Below are 16,164 nucleotides of genomic sequence, written 5' to 3' on the forward strand. Positions count from 1 at the left end.
TTCCGTCAATAACTGCTACTAAGCTTCTAATATTTCTATCCTAATAGGCTAGCAATTCTTTTTGAAAAACTGTGAAACATGGAATAAAATACTGCTGGACTGACTTCAAAGTAAAGAAACTTCCTTAATTATCTAAGCAACAATCTACCTTTAAATTGAGTGATGCACAGACAATGTGTTATTTTTCCGGCTGTGACAAATCTAGCTCATGACTTGTAGGTGGCAGGAGAAACAAATACATATGCATGCAAACAATCTATATTTTTAATGTGGTGTTGAGTTTTAAGAAACTCAGTCTGGAATAAAACACCTCAAGGCTAAAAAAGGATCAGCATTACACACACACACACCCTCCCTCTCTCACCCTTCAAATATCACATTGGAATCAACATTTTTAGATTGTTTAGCAAGCGATACACTCCTGAAGTCACTTCTATAGCAAAAATCACTCTGATGCTTACTTCATACAGCAATGAAACCTATAGTCTATGAAACCTATAATCGATGGCACTATAACAATGAGAGTATAGACAAGGTTGTTGGGTAACAATTTCCCCTAACACATGTGAAAAACAAAAGTTAGATGAATGACAAACATTGTATATTCATCTTCCTTGTGCTAAATTAAACTGCTGTGGCAAGGAATCTGCAAAATGGCAATAAGAATTCCTCCCATCCTTGTATACATATCCTTCTGCCATGTGATTTTACCACTCCTCCCAAAAAGTAGAAAAATCTATTTCCTTTCCCTTTGAAGTTGAGCTGGCCTTGTGATGTGCTTTAACCCACAGAATGTGGCAGAGTGACATTGTGTGACTTTCCAAGACTAGGCCTCAAGAGTCCTGCAGCTTCCACTCTCACTATCTTAGAACACTGCTGCACCCAAGAAACAAAGTACAGGCAAGTTTCTTTCAGGATGAGGAATCAGTGAAAAGTGAGGGCCAGCCAACAGCCACCACCAACCACCCCACACGCAAGTGAGACCATCTGAAAACAGGGCCCCAGCCAAGCTGGCCATGGGTCAAAAATGTTGATTCCAATGTGATATTTGAAGGGTGAGGGAGGGGGTGTGTGTGTGTGTAATGCTAACCCCAAACTGAAGAATTGCCCAGCCCAGCCAAACCCAAATTGCTAACTTGTATTATAAGCAAGTCAAATGGTCCTCACTTTAAGCCACTAAGTTTTGGGGTGGTTCGTTATACAGCTATAGATAGCTGATACAGTGAATGTCAGAATCCATGATGAGAGAACCGAGCCTTTCAGTCTGTCAGAGGCACCCTTGATGGCAAAACTTCAAAAGAGGCACCTACCTCAACAAGAGGCTGCTACTGAATCATCCTTGGAAAAATTACACTCTCCCTACCAATTTCCTTGCCTTGACCCCTTGTCAAGTCCTGCAAATTGTAAACTTGGAAATGCCCCCCAAGTTCTTATTCTCCCCCTTTCTCAGACCTGCTCAGGTCTGAGGTCTCTTGCGGCTGTGTACTAGTCTTTGCCTCGGAATGAGTCCATCCATTTTCTCCCTGGCTTCGCAGACCTGACTGTAGAATCCCATCCAGCACCCTACCAAACTCCTCTCAGCCACCATCAGCTTTTACTTTTGCAATCCCTACCTCTGTGCCAACAGCTCACTGTAATCTCCAACCAAGTCCTAGTCTTATCACTTCTATGAAATAGTGATCCAGAATTTATTACAAATAATAGTAAACAAAACTTACAGTAAACAACAGCACTGTCATGCTAAAGAGTCATTCTGTAAGGTTACATACTTATTCCAATACAAATACCACTGCTTAAAACATTTTTGGAAGTATTTTAAAAGCAAATTAATGTCACCTTAGAAAATTAGTCTCATTTCTTCACAGGAGGACTGATAGAAATGGCTAATTTTGTTGTTGTTGTTGTTGTTGTTTACCAGAAAATAAACACCACCTTTATCAAAATAATAACAGAAAGGATTTCCAATTTCTCAGAAGGAAAATAACATGACACCAGTACAAGTGTTAAAAGAGTAAATGGCTACATTTCTTATTCTGATAGCTTCCCACCACACACCGAAGGTTCCTCAAGGACAGCTGCCACCAGAGCTCCTGCAAGAACATACTTGTCACTGGGCGTAGCTTCACACTCAACTCCTCAAGCAAAGACTAAAATATTATTTCTTTTTAGAATATCTTGGTTGAGGGAGAACATATCAATATGGAGAACAGATCTTTGCTTCTCGAATTCAAGAAAAACCATTAACTAATCTATCAATTTTTCTCTGATACAGTGTGCCAGAGTGCTCTGTGAAGAATCCTTTTCCATCCCTACCACGTGTCTAGGTGAAGGGAGAGGAGGGGGTGGCAAAGTGCCAGTACACTAGCAGACACTCCTGGTGATGCTCCAGGCTCCGCTCCCTTTCTGATGGTAGTAGTAGGCATCTTTTCTGGTAGCTGCAGCAGCTTGATGTGGGGGGGAAGAAGGGGCCACCCACCAATCACCTCTTCTTGAAGCCATATTTTTTGCGTTCATTGAATAGATCTTAGAGCTCCTCAAATTGACAATCTTTGGGCAGCCATCTCTGTCCTTCTCCTGGATGGTGCACTCCTTACAATAATAGGCACCAGAGACTCCAAGACCTCCACGGATCACACAGTGCCCCTGGTAAGATCCATAATTACACTCATCACATCACCAGAGTGCAGGGACACACACAGGAGTCACAAATCACACACTCGCCATCGCATTTTTCATCCAGTCTTCCGATGGCAACATCAGCCTGCTTGTGGCAAAAGATCTAAGTTTTCATTTAAAAAAAAATGTAGCTATAAAGTAAAAATGGACACCCTCCCACACATCCCCCTGAAGGAAAGAACACTTTCTGTATATAACAATTCTGATATGATTAATTTAAGGTCAGTCATACCTCATAACGACCATCTTTCCTATTTTTGTCACTCCCTTTCTTCCAGGTAGCTCCAAAAGACAAGCAAATATTTAGTTTTAAACAACTACATATGGCTAAAAATAATTTCATTTTTTAATATGATAGATGAACAAAACGAGCATCCACCTGTAAGTTTTACCTGTCCTAGTCACTGGAACTTCAACTATCCCCCTTTTCCATAAAGACTGTTCAAGCAAAAATATAAGTTACAAAGCTGCCTATATTATCTATTTCCAATGGGCTTTAAAGAACAGGACATGAAGGCCAGGTGCAGTGGCTCACGCCTGTAATCCCAGCACTTTGGGAGGCTGAGGTGGGCAAATCACGAGGTCAAGAGTTTCAGACCAGCCTGTCCAACATGGTGAAACCCTGTCTCTACTAAAAATACAAAAAAAATTAGCTGGACATAGTGGCAGGTGCCTATAATCCCAGCTACTCGGGAGGTTAAGGCAGGAGAATCACTTGAAGCCGGGAGGCGGAGGTTGCAGTGAGCAGAGATCATGCCACTGCACTCCAGCCCAGGCAACAGAGTAAGACTCCATCTCAAAAAAAAAAAGAAAACAAGAAAAAAGAACAGGACATGAAATTATAGCCTTCAGAAAGTCTTGCAGCATTTATGAAGACAATCAGAAAAATGGCTACAGATGAACTGAGAGGCTCAGCATCTCTTGGCCCTAGAGATCAGAGATCGTCACTTTTTAAACAACTGGTGGGTATTTACTTTACTAAAGATAAACACTCCAGCTCCGATCTTGACTTATGCCAAAAATATTACTATTCTTAAGTTCATCCTAATGATCACAATTTGAAACTACACAGAAACACTTTCCCTCGTACTATTTCAGCCACCCCCGACTACCCAGGAAAGGTGCCATATTAAAAATGTTTCCACAACAATTCGTGTTTAAGGTCAGGCACTGGGTTTAAGACTTCAGAAACTTGAAAGGGCATATACAAGGAAAAATTTTAAAGGGATTACATAGTAAAACATTCTCTGCTACAGCTCCAGTCACTCAAGGGACACTAAATGTGAGAAAGCACACACTGTTCCTTAACTGCCCAAAATTAAACCCACTTAATTCCCCTATACAGATTTTTTTTCCCACCCCTCAGTCATTAATTCCTTCTCCCAAAAGACCAGGTACTCTACCCAAACAGTGCTTGCTGAGTTTGAATTTCTATTAAGGTACTGGCTTAAATGATGTTTTACTTGCTTTGTAACTTAGGATAAACTATTAATCCTTGAATCACTCAAATACCAAAATGTTTCTAACTCAAAGGAAAAGAAGGGACTACGATTCAAATTCACTGTTTAAGTGACTAAAATTAATTTTGGTATTATTTTTCCTAATTAGGGTTAATTTCAGAACTTCTCTGTAATTTCATTTTTTAAACCTATATAATCAGTCCCTTCTTCATAAGACAAACCGAAGTGATTCTGACTACGATATCCAACCCAAAGACTCTAAAATGATCTTTTTAAAGAAATGTCACATTTTGTTATTTCTGAAACTACTGGGTTTCATTTGGACAGAATCTGTGTTTAGTTATCACAAGAACATTTCCAAAATGAGGTAAGTCAGTAAAATAAAAACTTATACTTCAAAACTATCCTCCTGAGTCAACAGGGGTATCTGTTTCACCACACACAAGAATACTCTTCCTCTGAAAAGATGAACTGACTAGCTTGCAAATAGGCAGAGTGAAAACAAAAGATTTTTAAAAAATCAGGTGATGCCTGTCTCCTTTTTGCACTAAGTCAGTGGCAATACCTTTGCATGTTATAAAAAAGTGGCCTCACACTACTTACAGCCATTATAGTAGCCTTTGAACACTTCCAAGAAATTACCATTCAGCACCATCCCATACAACTTTCTGTGAGGAGAGAAACAGTCTGTATCTGCACTATCCAATAAGGCAGTTGTAGCCACAGTTCATTAGTGAGCACTTGAAATGTGGCTAGCGCAACCAAAGGACTATATCCTATTTCTTTAATTTTACTTAATTAATTTAAATGTAAATAGCCACATGTGGTTAGTGGCTACCAAGGTGGACAGTGTGGTGCTAGCCCCTTTCTTCTGGGAACACTGCTGCTGCTCTGTTATAAAATACCAGCCCCACCTAAGGGACCACCTCCCTCCAACTAATGATCGGTCATGCGGTATGTCTATTTCACGTACTTTTGGTCAACTCTCAACTTTCTGTTCCTCAACCTTACCTTACAACACACACCCACCTCCACCTCACTGACAGATGATCATCCAAGATTAAAAATATAATCTACTGTAATAGGCCAGGCAAAAGGTGATGGCTGAAATGAAGACAATGTATGTTTACATATAACCTGGTTACATGTTAAATAAACATGCCCTGATGAATAAATATAGGTAAATAAAAATCATTTTAATGCCCCTAAAGGCATAGATTTTTACTGATTCCTACATAATAAATATGTTCTCAGATATATTTTTACTCTATTGAGTCATAGGCCAGGTATAGTGGCTCACGCCTATAGTCCCAGTACTTTGGGGAGGCCAAGGCAGGAGAATCACTTGAGGCCAGGAGTTTGAGAATAGTCTGGACAACACAGTAAGACTCCATCTCTACCAAAAAAAAAAAAAAAGGTTTTAATAGTTTAAAATTTAGTGAGTCAATAATCTTTTTTTTATTTTTTGAGACGGAGTCTCGCTCTGTCGTTGCCCAGGCTGGAGTATAGTGGCGCGATCTCGGCTCACTGCAACCTCCGCCTACCAGGTTCAGGCAATTCTTCTGTTTCAGCCTCCCGAGTAGCTGGGATTACAGGCATGTGCCACCACGCCCAGCTAATGATTTTGTATTTTTAGTAGAGATGGGGTTTCACCATATTGGCCAGGCTGGGCTCGAACTCCTGACCTTGTGATCTGTCTGTCTCGGCCTCCCAAAGTGCTAGGACTACAGGCGTGATCCACCGCAGCTGGCCCAAGTCAGTAACATTTCTAACATCTGTCTTTACACCAACAAGGAAACAATGTGATATAAGTGGAAGAAAATACTGAATTAGGGCAGAATCATGAGTCTGGGATCCTAAGGACTTTGTGGCCATAGGCAAGTTTCTTCAACTTTGGCCATTAGAGAGTTTTCAGTTACAAGACAAAGCAGCTGGGATGGATTTTTTTTCCTTTGGTCTCTTCTAAAATTAAATTTCCTAATTCTCTCTATATTCTTGTGCCACTTCTCACCTAGGAACTTACTTATAAAAGCCAGCAATGACCTGCCATTCTTTCCCCAGCAACCCCCATCTGCTGCTCCTCTTCCTCTGCTTTCTTGAGTCACCCCATAATTAAACAAAGAGAGATAGTGACACTGCCAGAGAGAAAGAAAGAGAACCACATGATTCAAAGTAAAATCTAAGCTACACAGGATAGGTCAATAGGCACCAACCCCCCAAAATATAACTCTTTTTCAATCCCCACACTAAACAGAGTAGGAAATAAGCAGTTGGAATACCCTTAGTACAAACTCTGGTTCAAACTGATGCAACCAGTTCAAAACAAAATCATTGATTCTTCTAAGAATTAATCCACAGAATGACTATGAGAAGTCTAACAACTATCACAGGTCACTGGCTTCCAAAATACTCCCCGAATGAAGATCTATCATTGACAGGGCAGAAAGTCATCCACCTCTACTTTCCATCTAGTTTTTCTGACAAATAGCTCCAGTGGTAACTAAAGGTTAGAAACCTAAACCCATAAATGTCAATAAAATGTGTATTTTTACCTAAGGGAAGAATCGCACGAGCACCCCCAATACTAGGCTTCTGAGAATTATACTAAATGCCACTTACCTGGAAGAGATTTCAAAATAAAATCAGGGATAATATGAATGTAGAGGTCTCTACCATTTCTATCTTAAAATGTTTTCCCATATATCAAAATACACAATCAGTTTGAAAGGTCAGTTCATCTCAATCCTCAATGTCCAAGAAGTTTCTTAAAGCTAAGCCAGAGTTTATTCTCAAATGACTATTTGGCAAGTGAGAAGAAATTTGAAATATATCATTTACTCACAACAGATTCCAAAGTATTTATCTAAATCAACTCTAGAAATAAAGTACTGCCAATCCATTCTCTAAAGGATTTTTATTTCTCTTCTGCTTTTCAGTTAAGCCAAGTCTGAAATGCCTTTTTAATTAATATATTGAATTCTTGTCTAGTATCAAAAACTTGGCCAATTAATGGCAGCTAGGGAAAAGAGAAACACTTGAATCACTTCGATTAAGAGCTGTTTTGGTATAATCTAAACAAAACTATCCTAGAGGAGAATGTATGACTTCACATGATTACATGGGGAATTATATTTAAATAGCAAAAAAAACTTTCCCAAAAAGTTCATTGCAAAGGAATTATAATATCTACTAGATTGGTTTTGACTTAAAAAGAATGACCTGGTTCTATGGTCTTAGCAGGTACCACACCCACCCTATCCTGTCCGTCCCTTATAATTTATAAAAATAGAACTCCTGCCATCGTAACAACCTTTGAAAGCCACTTGTTCTGCAATTCTGCTCCTGTGTTTCACCTGTATCCCTGATGGTCTCCAGCAGTCCTGATTCCTACACAGGAAGACATTCCACAGAACTTCAAGGTGAGCGTTATATATAAATACATGAACAGCAAGGGACAGAGATCACTGGTATACTCAAGAAAAGAAAGCTCTAGAGCTTTGGAAGGGCAGTGTGGGACTTCCCCACTCCACCCTACAATGTCTACGGATGCCACAACTGTGGCAGGGAGCTCTGGGTCCTTTCATCCAGCCAGAAAGGCCACCTCTCAGTCCTATGACCTCAGGAGAGCCAGGCCTCTGCCTGCCTCCCTCCACAACACATGCAGGTGGACGCACTCAAAGTGCTTACTCTTCATCTGTGAGGATTAACGAGCTAATTTCTACAGAGTCCTTTAAGCTGATTGGCCCAAACGCAACTAAATAAGCACCATCATTAACCACAGGCAAGATCAAATCCTCAGGATCCAGCGAGGCAAATTTTTAGACGTCAGGCAATGTTCCTCTTCCACAAGGTGGGGAGGGAGTATTTATCCCCAAAACTCAGACCTTCATCCAGAAAACATTTATTAAATATCTATTATGACATGTGGGGTATGGAGATGAGAGACCCTGTCCTCAAAGAAGACTTAACAGTCTACAGCCAGACTGGTAAGGAAGAAACAATTTGCAGACAGTATGAGAACTGCCAGGGAGTGAAACACCCAACAGAGCCTGAAGGGCAAGTGGGGAGGGGGGCTCTAGAGGCAGAGATTATTTGTGTGACAAGAAACCACCTGTTTAGGGTATGAGAAGGGAGGCCCAGTCAGGGTGCTGGTTACATGGTGTGTTCAATTCATGAACCAAGATATACATTGTTTATATGTACACTTTTCCACATGCATATTATACTTCAACAAGGGCAATATTTAAAAGAAGAGACAGAGCTCTTTGCTACATAGATGAAAATGGAAGGAAGGATCTTGGAATAAGGGTCTTGGAATGGTGTTCCAAGCAGAGGGAAATCTTGCCTAGAAGAGGCATTTCAGCAACTGCAAAACGTTCCCACTGGCTGGAGAGTCTGTCCTGAGACTGGAAATGACAAGATGTGGCTGAAAAGGGAGGCAAGAGACAATTCCCAAAAGACCTTAAGCACTGTGCTTCAAATTAGTCTTGAGGATGATGGGAGAGTTACTAAAGGCATTTCAGCCTGGGAGAAACGTTATAAAGAATTTTGGTACAGCAGTATCATTCTGGTAGCAATGCACACTACAGCCAGAAACAAGAATGGAAAAAAGGAACCTGATTAGGAAATTATTACAATCATCCAAATAAGAATTGATAAGGGCCTGAACTAAACCAGTGGTCGCCGACATGAAGAGTCAAGAGTCAAATCAAAGAAGATTTCAAGGAGGTGGAGTATTTAGGACTGGGTGACCAAACAGATGTGAGAGATGGACGAAGACAGGAAAGTACAGGATGGCCAGCCTCTCAAGAAGATGAACGTAGAAGGAACCAGATTAGGACTGAGGCAAGGGTGGAGAGACAATGAGTTTAAATGTATGAAGTCCCTGTGAAACATTCAAACGAAGACATTAAAAAGGTAGTCCAAACACTGGTCTATAGTCAGGAAGACCCTCGGCATTTGAGGTGGTAGCTGAAGCCTCAAACAGATAGAGACGTGGATCCTGCATCCGGGACAGGCAGGGGAGTACAGGAAGTCCAGAAAGAAGGCATGGCATGGAAGCTCAAGCAAATGCCTTTCCAAAAGAATGAAAGATGGCCCCTAACCCTGCAGAGAGCAGAGAGAAGGACTGCAGTGTCCACTGGCTCTGCCCACAGAAGAGTCACAGTGATTTCAGAGAGAGTAACTTGGGTTTCTCAGGGAAAGGGCAGAAGCCAGACTGCAGTGGGCAGAGAGGGAATGGGAGGTTCCTTGAAACAGTTTAGCAGTGAAAGGAAGAAATGAGATAAGGGAGTAGCCAGAGGAGAAAGAAACAGGGAGAGTGTTTTGTTTTGTTCTCTTTTGTCATTTAAAGATAAGAGACAGGCTTGAGAATATTTATAAACTGAGGGAAAAGCAGAGAGGGAAACAAGGAGACAGGGAAGCAATGGTGATGACTTTATCTGAAAATGAAGGCCTCTGTCCTCGCACTGGCTGGGACACACAGGGAGCGTTTCTTTTAGTCAGCAGCATTTCCTGCCAGCATGGCAGCCTCCAGGCAAACTCAGAGGTGGAAGAAAGTGCAGTCTTAGCAGGTTGTTGTCGGAGCCCTCTCATAATGGGCTGCTCCTCTTCAGCAACCTTCCCGCAGGATGCTCTCATCACTTGTCAGAGGGCCATCTGGCACCTAAACCCCTGAGCTGTCCACAGGTCTCTTCAGTTTCCTCCCACAGAAGTGGAGATGCAAGGGGGAGCCAGATCCTCGCGGGCCTCTCCCCTTATAAGCCCCGTCCAGCAGCCCAGCAGAAGAGTGGGACTAGGGAACAACCTCTCCTTCCTACCTCCTCCCTGCTAGAAACGTAGCAGAGAAACTCTTCAAGCCACTCCAGAATCTTGCCAAAGATAGGACTGTGTTCTCTCCTGATAACTTGCATCTGATTAGCAAATGAAGTCTATAGAAGTTACGGCTAAGACTAATTGAAAGCATGCTGTGTGCCAGGCACGATTCTCAGTGCTTTACATTCTCTCATTCCTCACAACCCTATTTTTATCATCTCTATGTTACCAATGAGGAAACTGAGTGCAGACACATCTAAGTCATTTGCTCAAGGTCGCGTCAGTGACTGCCATTGCAGGACATGAAACAGACCAGGCTGTCGGACTCCAGGGCCGGCACTGCTGCAGCTTATTTTCAAACACCGTCAGTAAACGTAGTATACAATAAACCATAAAAGTCAGGGAAGAATTCATAATATCATTAGTTAAAAATCAAATGCACATATAAAGGATTGCAGTCACTTTACCATAGTTTATTTTTACCTTGAGATCTCCCCCCAGCCCCATGACAGCACATTTAAAAGAGTATTTATCTTGTAAATATAATTAATTCTATTGAATTGTACACTTTAAGAATGGTTAAAATGGTACAATTTTTGTTGTGTATATTTTACCACAATAAAAATAATACAAAAGAGGCCGGGCACAGTGACTCACACCTATAATCCTAGCAATTTGGGAGGCTGAGGCGCGTGGGTTACTTGAGGCCAAGACTTCATGACCAGCCTGGACAACATGGTGAAACCCCGTTTCTAACAAAAAATACAAAAATTAGCCGGGCCTGTAATACTAGCTACTTGGGAGCCTGAGGCAGGACAAATGCTTGAATCTAGGAGGCGGAGGTTGCAGTAAGCTGAGATGGTGCCACTGCAATCCAGCCCAGGCAACAGAGCCATGCTCTGTTGTTCAAAAAAAAAAAAAAAAAAAAAAGATAAACGATATATATAAAGAGGCCACGCACACACCTGTAATCCCAACACATTGGGAAGCCAAGGCAGGAGCATCGCTTAGCTCAGGAGTTCAAGACCAGCTTGGGCAACACAGTGAGACCCCCATTTCTTTTAAAAAAAAATAGGCAGGCATGATGAGGCATGATGGTTTGCACCTATAGTCCCAGGTACTCATGCGGCTCATGTGGGAAGATCACTTGAGTCCAAGAGTTCCAGGCTACAGTGAGGTATGATTGCACCACTGCACTCTAGCCTGGGCGACAGAGTGAGACCCTGTATCAAACAAAAATAATAAAAAATACAAAAGAACATTTCTATATACATTTTTCTACTTATAAAAAATAAGTGAAATGAAATTAAAATCAAAGCCCTGTCTTCTTTGAGACAAAGCATCTCAGGCATCATTTAGTATTTTAAAAACAACAACAAACAAACTAATCAAGGTCAAAGAACACACTGCAGCAGCAAGGCAGCCTGGTGTAAAGGTCTGGGAGATCAGAACACACACTCAGTGCTCCGGTTCCCTTACCCCAGTGCCAGCGGAGGTACCACTGTCCTCAGACTGCCTCTAGGATATCTATAAAAACCAGTTCTAATCCCCAAACCATTTAAATCCACAGAAACTCTGAGAGCACAGAGCGAAGTGGGAATGCCCGGGGCTATTTACAATCTCATTTTACGAGAGGCTTAAAGACCTGGCCATATGCACTATTACCTGGACCTGAGGAAAACACACCTCAATAGATAAACAAAGCCTCACAGGAGAGAAATAAAGCATTCAAAGGAACCCTCTATCAAACCATGTCCAGGATTCTAGAACTCAAATTCTTCGTATTGACTAAGATGGCAATTTGTTACTTTTAGGTCATTCTAAATGACCACCCAGGACAAAGGTGAAGCAACACTGAGAAATCTAGTATAAAACTACATAAAGGTGCATCCTGTAAAAAAAAAAAAAAAAAAAAAAAAAACTAAGAAAATCAAACATATACGTTGAGGCAGGAGTCTAGTGTTTCTCAGAAGAAATTCAGCAAAGATAACAACACTGCTGGAATCATCTGATTCAAATACAGAAACTGGTACTTCAGTGACTACAACTCTTTGAATGAGAAGCTCCATTCCATTACGGACGGCCAAGTAAACACTTGTATGATTCACTTTCATTCCCTGTTTAGCAAATCTAGGTAATATTATTAATACCACCAACAAATAAACTAAGTTTTCAACTGGCATAGGTTTAAGTGCCCCTTATACTTCTAAAGGTAGGGGGTACCTACCTTTGGGGGCTCAACTCACCCCCAAATTCCTTCTGTAGAGAGGTACGGAACAAAGATTAACAAGGCTGAAGAGTATAAACAGGTTGGAAAGCCTCCAAAAAGACAGAAATATTTGAAATCTACTAAGACAAGGATATCAATGGCTAGAAGAAGGAATTTAATAATTTCCACCATTTTTAACCCCTCTGTAAATATAAAACTCCCTCCAATCGATTTTACATCACTTCCAGGTCATGAATTAACTTCTGAACAAGAATACTCCTAAGAGCATTACAGTTTCTCCACTGACCTTTTAAAACACAAGAACAATTATACAATAAAGAGAAAACTTTATTTTTAGGCTTGCAAAATCCTGTGTTTATTTTTCTAAAACAGAAGTCAAACAACTGAATGTGCTTTGTTTGGATTTTAGTAAACTTATTCTCTCCTAATCCTGGGGGCCCCAAACTCTGCCCAGAAGGAAATAAAGAAAAAGTCCTCCGTGCCCGTGCCATGCTGGAAAGTTAAAACACGGTGCCTCCTTTGGCTTTCTGCTCAGGCACATCTGAGCCTCCTGCTGCTGGTCACGGTTCACACTGCTGGAGTCATATCATATGACACCTGCCGTATGGCGGGCAGAAGCAAAGGCTGTCAACTGGCATTCATGTTGAAACTGGTTCAGTGTTTGAACTGCTACCTTCTGCGTGTAATGTTTAAGCAAAAGTGCTTAACCACAAGTTCAGTCTTAATCTCTGAACTAGCATTAAACTCTAAATGGAAACAGGTTTGTAATTCCCTATAAACATTAAGCCCTTGCGAAAAACCTATTCCAGCAATTTGATTTTTCAATAACAGGGCCCCTACACAGGCCATCTCTTTCTCTTTTAGTTGGGAAAATATGAGACAAACTTCATATTTTTCATAGAAAAGCCCTTCCCACAATGCAAATGTGCAAAAGTCAGGGTAGAATAAGCAGGTGTTTTTGTTCTCAAACTCCTCTCAAACAGAAAAAAAAAAAAAACAACAAAAAATTTATTTTCTTCCACTAAATTGACCACCATAATTAACACCGATGGGACTGCAAACTGAAAGAAGTTCTGCCATTAATCCCACTCAACTTAAACTCAGATTTTATTAGTTCACCAAAAAAATACTGTTTTCAAAAGGCAACGTCTGTATTTTAACCCTAATAATTAACCAAGTAGGTATATAAATTGATTATAAGTTCTACCAATCCTATGGACTCTATGGAAAATTATGTGGCAGATACCATTACTGAACTTTTATGGCCCACCTCTTCCTGTCAGAAACAGAGTTCACAGCTGGTTACTGAAGGTAACAGTGGAAATGATTAAGCACCTTACAAACTCAGACCTAAAACCTAGCTCAAATATGACCTCTACTAAGAAATACTCTGCTTCCTTCTCTCTCCTGGCAGTCACTCCCTCCTTTGGGCTCTCCAAGCACTTACTCATCACATCCTATAGGATCCTTTCCCTATGTCTCCTAACAACTTAGGGCAGGGATCTTTTGTTAATTTGTATATTGCTAGCAACTGGGGCAATGCTTGGACCATAGCAGGCCTTCAGATCTTGTTGCATAAATAACAACTATGAGGTTACACGCTAAAAAGTCTGTAAAAAGAGGGGCAGAAGAAACCACAGCATTTTGCCTTGAAAGAAGCAGAAGGCTTCTCAAAGAATATTCACACTCACCTTGGAAGCAGAGTGAGATTTAGTACACAAATATGGGCACTCACAGAAGGGAAGAGCCTCTGCAAGGCAGCAAAGAATGGAAGACCAGATGTGCGGAAGACAGCGGTGTATTCAGAAAGCAATCAGTGAGAGGAGACAACGGGAAGAGGCAGGCAGGTTGAGGGTACAGGGCTTATATGCCAGGTTAAAGAGGTTTCCATGGAATATTCCAGGCTTTGAGAAGCCCCTGAAGCTATTTATTTCAGGCAGTGACATGAAGACTCATCCCATGAGAGTCTCTGGTCAAAAATTATGGAAGATCTGGGTTTTCAAAGAATTTTGTCTACAGATGCCTATTACAGGTTATCTGAAGCTTGTATATATCCTAGGTTACTGACCTGCCCAACATTTTCTCACATATTTCTACGCATATAGTTTTATATATATATATTTCCATCTATGCTATGTTTTATTCAACAGTAGGTGACAAAGGCTCACTTAAACACCTAAAGAAATTTTTGTAGCTGTTTTGTTTTAAAGGGAGGTGACGAATTTTTTTAAGTGAAAGTTAGAAAAAATACTTAAGATAAATATCCTGAACTCCTTTTTCATCGCTGTACTTACATACCAAGATTCTGGGAAGGCAACATCCCATCCCTGCCTCAGTAAGGTGAGACGCGGAGGGCCCACTTTACCTGGAGGCTTCCCTAAGTGACAAGACTCTCAAACTGGATGATCCAATAGGTGAAGGGACAAAACAAACCTCCTGGCCCTTCATGTGCCTGGCCCAAAAAAAAGTAACGCCGAGCCCTGCGACTCTGCCAGGTATTTAAAAATGTAAGATAAGGTGATATTCGTGAGCCGGCCAGAAGGCATCGAAAGGCAGGGAGCAGATCACCGGCAGCCTCGGGTTTCACTCTTGTAGCTCGGCCTGGACCAGAGGGAAGCAACGGCCCGGTGCAGGGCTGGAGGCCAGGGCACCCGCTTTCCCCGGGGGGCCGGACTGGGCGGCAGGCGGCGCACCCTGGCACGGAGGGAGGCGGGTACCCGGGCGCTCCGAGTGGCGCGGAGAGCCGGGCTGCAAGGCGGACGTGGAGTGGCGGCTGTCAGGGAGAGAGGCCAGCATCCTCCCCGGCCTCGGGAAAGCACTGGGGCCTCCGCGGCTTCTACGTGGCCCCGTTACCCACGGCGAGAGAGTAACGACGTGAGGCAGAGGAGCTGCTGCGCCCGCAGAGTCCCCCAGGACGCGGCCCCCGGGGCACTGGAAGTCCAGGGCGGCGCCCCCGCAACCCCACCCCACCCACGGCTGCCTGTCCGCGTGGCCACCGGCCACCGGCCACGGGCTGCGGCCCCGGCACGCGGGGGAAGGGAGATGCGGCGGCGCCGCCGGGTCCCTCGCTCCACCGCCCCGGCGATCCGGGAGATAAAAGTTTGCAGCATGCGGCTCGTCTGCAGTGCGAGTCACATCCGCCGCGCCGCCTCCTGCAGCACCAGCGCTCAGAGAACGAACAAATACATTTAAAAAATAAAAAAACTGTTGAAGCCGGTAGGCCTGAAGCTGGCCGCTCTGCCTCCAGGGCGTGCATGCAGGCGAGCCCAGCATCCCGCGCCCCCTCCCGCCCCTGGCCGCACCTCCCGCCCGGCCTCGGCGCCCGGCCTGTGCCGGCCCCGCCGCGTCCGCAGCACTGACCGATAACCTCCTGCAGCTCGTACGCGTCCCTGCAGATGGGCCAGCCGACAGCCTGTGCCACCGGGGCTGGGGCTGGGGCTGGGGCCGGGGCCGGGGCCGCGGGAGCTGCCGGGGCCGGCGCTGCTGTCGCGGCCGCTGGGGCCGCCGCCGCCGCTGTCACCGGGGCCGCCTGCTGGGGAAGCTGGACGTGCACGGGCGAGCCGCTCGGCTCCGCCATGATGCTGCGGAGGAGAGCAGGAGGACGCGCCGGCGGGTGGACGACCTTCCACTTGAAACTTCCTTTGCCTCGCCGCCGACACCTCTCGGCCGGCGCACGCCCTCCCCGCCCGCCGCCGCCGAAGCCAGCCAGGAGGGGAGGGAGCAAGAGAGGCCGAGCCGGGCGGAGGGAGGAGGCAGCGCCAGCGGAGGCGGGGAAGGGAGGAGGCGGCGGCCGCTGCGCTCGCCGCGCGCCGCGAGCCTAGCGCGCGCTGTTCTCCGCCTCGGCGAAGGGAACCGCCGCCCCGCCGCCCCCTCCTGTTCCCGCTCCGCTGGCGGCCAGGGAAGTTCCCACCAAAGGAGAGTCAGGCCGTTTTGTGTGTGCTTTCGGGGCCGGCGGCCCTGATTCTCCTCCTCCCTCGCTGCTCG

The 16,164-nt window shown here is 43.9% G+C and overlaps 1 protein-coding gene and 1 pseudogene across 1 annotated transcript in view; both read right to left on the reverse strand.

Annotated features, from left to right (window-relative positions):
- STK39 (serine/threonine kinase 39) overlaps nucleotides 1-15,936 on the reverse strand; it is a 295,351-nt gene extending 279,415 nt beyond the window's left edge. Inside the window, exon 1 of the mRNA XM_023188118.2 lies at nucleotides 15,541-15,936. Within this exon, the coding sequence (XP_023043886.1) occupies nucleotides 15,541-15,757 (217 nt within the window). The 5' untranslated portion in view covers nucleotides 15,758-15,936. The remainder of the gene's footprint in view (nucleotides 1-15,540) is intronic.
- On the reverse strand, nucleotides 2,480-4,791 carry LOC111523507 (annotated as a pseudogene).
- Nucleotides 15,937-16,164: the final 228 nt, after the last annotated feature.

The sequence above is a fragment of the Piliocolobus tephrosceles genome, chromosome 11 (genome assembly GCF_002776525.5).
Source record: "Piliocolobus tephrosceles isolate RC106 chromosome 11, ASM277652v3, whole genome shotgun sequence".
Classification (NCBI taxonomy): Eukaryota; Metazoa; Chordata; class Mammalia; order Primates; family Cercopithecidae; genus Piliocolobus; species Piliocolobus tephrosceles.